We start from the raw sequence: 4,769 nt of genomic DNA, 5'->3' as shown, positions 1-4,769 counted from the left end.
AAATCATATTAAAAATGTTTTAAGAACATTAGTTTTTTATATATATATATATATATATATATATATATATATATATATATATATATATAATAACTAATGTTCTAATAATAATGAATGATCAATAACAAACTAGTAATAATAAATTATAAAATGAAAATCATATTAAAAATGTTTTAAGATCATAAAAATAATTTATATATATATATATTCACTTTTTTCATATATATATATATATATATATATATATATTAAATCTCGTGGGATGTTTGAACAATAACTTTTTAACATTCACATTTTTACCCCATAGTTTTCTTTCCTTCACAGATTTGCCATAGGAGTTTAGGACTTTTGGTTTCTGCCACCACTTTTTAGGGGGTTTCACAGTTTTCATCCTTCAACTTTTACACTTGCAATCTCCATCCACAAAAGTATGTTCAATTGTCAATTTAGTCTCTACCTTTTCCAATATTGTTATATTTCGATACTTTTTCCAATATTGTTCTATATTTTTTTGCACAATTTTTTGTGGTTATTACACATTTGGTCATTCCTTGGTCAATGGGTAGTCGACCCTATTGTAAAGTCTTGGATTTTGTCGGTTTTACATGTTTTTTTAAATTATCACTTCGAGTCATTTTTTCAGAAAACTCTAAATTATTTCTAACCCATGCGACGTATGGGCTCTTTCCTAGTTTATTTAAAAGTTAAAACAATAAAATTATAATAATTTATATCATAATATAAATTTACCATTAAAATATACTATCGAGCATTAAATTATATTAAACTTAAAAAATAAACTGAGTAATGTCTGGCTATTTTCATTCATATCTATGTCAAATAATGAGAGAGGGAGTAAAAAAGGAGAGAGAGAAAGAGAGAGTTTCGAAATTCAAAGCATGAAACCATGAAAGACAAAACACATGGAATTTGGGTATATCTTCCGATCTTAGCTTCCCTTGGCTTCTCTTGTCTCCCCATTCTCTTCTAAACAAATCTTTCTGCATCAAAATGGATATGAATCTTGTTTTCATTATACCCATTTTGGTTTTATGCTCTTTTACACTCCCAGTTGATGCTTTCACCACCGACCCACCTCTATCCTCCATGGCTGACCCTGTTCTTCCGAGCGAGAAAAAACCTCCTTTTTCTCAAATATCCACCGAAAACGAAGCTCGATCTCCAGGTAACTTACAAACCCCTCATCCTTTTTAATTGCTGAAAACATGCATTTTCGCAATTTTGGACATGTTTCAAATGGGTCAAGTGTTAAACTTCAGTTCCAAGTTCAATGCAGTTTATCTGTTTGATGAAACGACTCACTGAATGTTCAAGAACTCTTGATAATATAGTCTTATTTACTTTCTTTAACAAAGCAAAACGGGTACTTATGGCCGTTTTGGTTTACAAATTGTTGATCGGGGTCCTTGCGAAATACAGGTGTATCTGAAATCAGAGTGGTGCACCATGAAGATTTGAACAAGAAGATTCTTGTAGCACTCATTGTTGCTTCAACTCTTCTTGCTGCAATTTTGCTGTTCTTATCATGTTTCTGGATCTACAGGTTAAAAATCTCAAAAACCTCCAATACCCAGAAAGCGCAACAAAGCCAAGGTATCTCTTTTTTTCTTTTTTCTTTTTTCCTTTACTAAAGGGTATTTGAATACGCTTTTCATTTTATAATATCGGGGTGATCATTTCATTCTTGTATATCCAGAATTGATTATTTGCCCCAATAATTAAAAGTCAATCAAATACTTCGAAACTTATTATTGAGATGATTACTTTCAAAAGGCACATCAAATACCCCCAACATTATGACCACTTTTAATCTTGATCAAATTTGTGCTTGTGCATACTCATAGATGCTTCAAAAGGGCTATCATTGGGTCCAATTTTGGATAAATTCAACCCTCTAAGAATGGCTGGTAAAAAGGGATCTGCCACTGTTATAGAATACGAATGGTTAGTGTCTGCAACAAACAATTTTCATGAAGACAACATCATAGGCCATGGTGCATTTGGGAGTGTGTACAAAGCTTGTTTCAATGACCATTTCCTTGCAGCTGTTAAAAGAATCCATGGCGGAGGACCAGATTCACAAAGAGCATTTGAGGTAACTTCAAAAAAAAAAAAGATTACTTGTATAAATTGTAGCAATTTACCAGTTCTTTGTTTTGGTTGCAGAATGAGATCAATTGTTTAAGCCGAATTCAGCATCAAAACATTGTTAATCTTTTGGGTTATTGCATACATGATGAGACAAGGTTTTTGGTCTACGAGATGATGCATAATGGTTCATTAGAATCCCAATTGCATGGTAATTTTTCTATCATTTTGTGTCTTATTATATTTTTCATCACTTAATGGTTATTACTTGTGTTTTTTTTCTTTAATAAATTACTTAGGGCCCTCTCATGGAAGTGGTTTAAGCTGGCAGCACCGAATGAAAATTGCACTTGATATTGCAAGGTATTTCCATTGACTTTGGCTTATCTTTATTAAAGGTTTCAATTTTGACCAATTAACCCAAAATTGGGTCGATATGGGTTGTGTTTGATCACTGATTTACCCGTTTTCTTCTTGGATCATGTCAAATTATTGAATCTTGATTATTGATTTTGATCGAATAGAGGACTAGAGTATCTTCACGAGCGATGTACTCCGCCTGTGATTCATAGAGATTTGAAATCGTCCAACATTCTTCTAGGTTCCAACTACAATGCTAAAGTAAGAACCCTAATTCTGAATCTTTAGAACCATGATATAATAGAAATCTGAGACTCTTTGCTTCATTTACTGGATTCAGCTTTCTGATTTTGGGCTCGCGATTACTGGTGGGGTTCAGGGGAAGAACAACATAAAACTTTCAGGAACATTAGGTTACGTAGCTCCCGAATACCTCTTAGATGGTATGCAATACTTCATTTTTCAATCGATGAACATATTTTTTTATTAAAATGTAGAGATTATAATTTATAAGTGAAATTTTACAGGTAAACTTACCGATAAAAGTGATGTGTACGCTTTTGGAGTTGTCCTTCTCGAGCTTTTAATAGGGAGAAAACCCGTGGAGAAAATGTCACCATCTCAATGCCAATCTATCGTCACATGGGTAAGCAATATAATCAATCAACCATATTTATATCTTTAACAAATTTCCAAACCCTAATCTTTTAAAATTTTAAAATTTGAATTTGTTCATCAGGCAATGCCTCAGCTAACCGACAGATCAAAGCTTCCTAACATCGTTGATCCCATGATTAGAGATACAATGGACTTGAAACACTTGTATCAAGTTAGTATAATCTTTCTTTTCAACCCTATTGGCCCTTCACAGAACAGACTGTACTGTATTTGCCCTACACTACCGAGACTGATGTCGACAAGACAAAAGTTGTAATCTTTTGTCCCACCAAAAAAGGTGGGACATAGATTTGTTTTTAGTCTCCTGTGCAAAAGAAGTAAATACCCTCATTTATCAGTTTAAATTAAGATTTTTTTTTTCGCGTTTGTTTGTTGTAAAGGTTGCTGCTGTGGCTGTGCTATGTGTACAACCGGAACCAAGTTACAGGCCATTGATAACAGATGTCTTGCATTCGTTCATCCCACTTGTACCTGTTGAGCTTGGAGGGTCATTAAGAGTTACCGAATCTTGATTAATTTGATTCATGTTTGTGTGTGTGTGTATAGATTGTTGATGTTAGGATGCAAGTTTAGTTAGGTGAGTTGTTAAGCTAATCCTTGTTGGGTCCTAAATGTTGTTATGCATGTATGGGTGTACTTTAAGTACAGTGTACATGAGATCAACATTTAATGTATCAGTATAGCAAAACACACTTATTTTGTGACTCTGTAGTTGGTTGTTGGTCACATGAATTTAATTAGGAACTTCACATGAATTGATATGGAAAATGTAGTCATCTTTAACTATTTTCTTGTTTATGATGTTGTACTTTGTGCATCGATAGTTGTTTGTAGGACTGCAAACAAGTCAGCATTTTGGGAGTTATCTGATTTTGAAATGTAGTTCGGGTTCGAATATATTAAAACGAGCTTGAATCATATCACGAGTCGAGCTCAAGCTATAAGAGCATCTTCAATTTATTTGTATTGCAATGTCAATAACCCACTAATTTATTTTTAATAAAAAAACATCTTTATTAAATCTCCCCCAATGTAATAACTTTTATAAAAGGGACCAAAAGTTTCTAGGTTTGAAAAAATGGCCACAAATTCCGGAGCGTCCCGTTTCGGACTATTCAATTTTGTATAGGACTCGCAGAGAATTGGTGAGATGTGATATAAAAGTCTTTCGGCATATGACATGTCAAAGGTTAGCTACATCCCAGATTGATTCCTTGTATGTATATTCCAGGTATATTTCAGATTGAGATCTTAGAGACAACTGAATTCAAAGATTTATTTTGATCTTTTCATAGGTTTAGAGTTTTATTCTTCTTATTTTCTATCTCAATCCCGAGTTTTATTCTTCTTATTTTCTATCTCAATCCACCATTTTATTATTAAAAATGAGTTTATATAATCATTTATTCCGTGTAGCTTTTCGTCATGGAGGACAATAGGAGCAAATGAACGAAGTTATCTAATATATGACACCATGATATTGTGTGAATTTAACCTAAGATATCAACTTTTGGGGTTGATTAACATGGTGACTTCCAAGTCCAAATTACACACTAATCAAATTTGTTTTTTTTTCCATGTCATGGATCAAACGCTGTTATGCAAATTATTAATGACAATGA

The 4,769-nt window shown here is 32.8% G+C and overlaps 1 protein-coding gene across 1 annotated transcript; it reads left to right on the top strand.

Annotated features, from left to right (window-relative positions):
• Positions 1–844: 844 nt before the first annotated feature.
• On the top strand, positions 845–3,902 carry LOC145136609 (putative receptor-like protein kinase At1g80640). The gene is made up of 10 exons (XM_079070742.1): positions 845–1,186; positions 1,441–1,614; positions 1,866–2,116; positions 2,188–2,320; positions 2,409–2,472; positions 2,634–2,730; positions 2,810–2,912; positions 2,997–3,115; positions 3,209–3,298; positions 3,528–3,902. The coding sequence occupies exons 1-10, from the start codon at positions 1,012–1,014 to the stop codon at positions 3,657–3,659; spliced, it is 1,338 nt and encodes a 445-aa protein (XP_078926868.1). The 5' UTR covers positions 845–1,011; the 3' UTR covers positions 3,660–3,902.
• Positions 3,903–4,769: the final 867 nt, after the last annotated feature.

This window comes from Lactuca virosa, chromosome 1 (assembly GCF_052849685.1).
Source record: "Lactuca virosa cultivar CGN04683 chromosome 1, Lactuca_virosa_CGN04683_v6, whole genome shotgun sequence".
NCBI lineage: Eukaryota > Viridiplantae > Streptophyta > Magnoliopsida > Asterales > Asteraceae > Lactuca > Lactuca virosa.
The sequence above is the reverse complement of the archived record's forward strand: the minus strand, read 5'-3'. Positions and strand labels throughout refer to the sequence as shown.

Excerpts from the sequence above, each read along its gene's own strand:
- LOC145136609 (XM_079070742.1), top strand. The coding sequence starts at position 1,012 with ATGGATATGAATCTTGTTTTCATTATACCCATTTTGGTTTTATGCTCT. Across the intron at positions 1,615-1,865 it reads GAAAGCGCAACAAAGCCAAG|ATGCTTCAAAAGGGCTATCA; the intron begins GTATCTCTTTTT and ends GCATACTCATAG. Across the intron at positions 3,299-3,527 it reads ACTTGAAACACTTGTATCAA|GTTGCTGCTGTGGCTGTGCT; the intron begins GTTAGTATAATC and ends TTTGTTGTAAAG.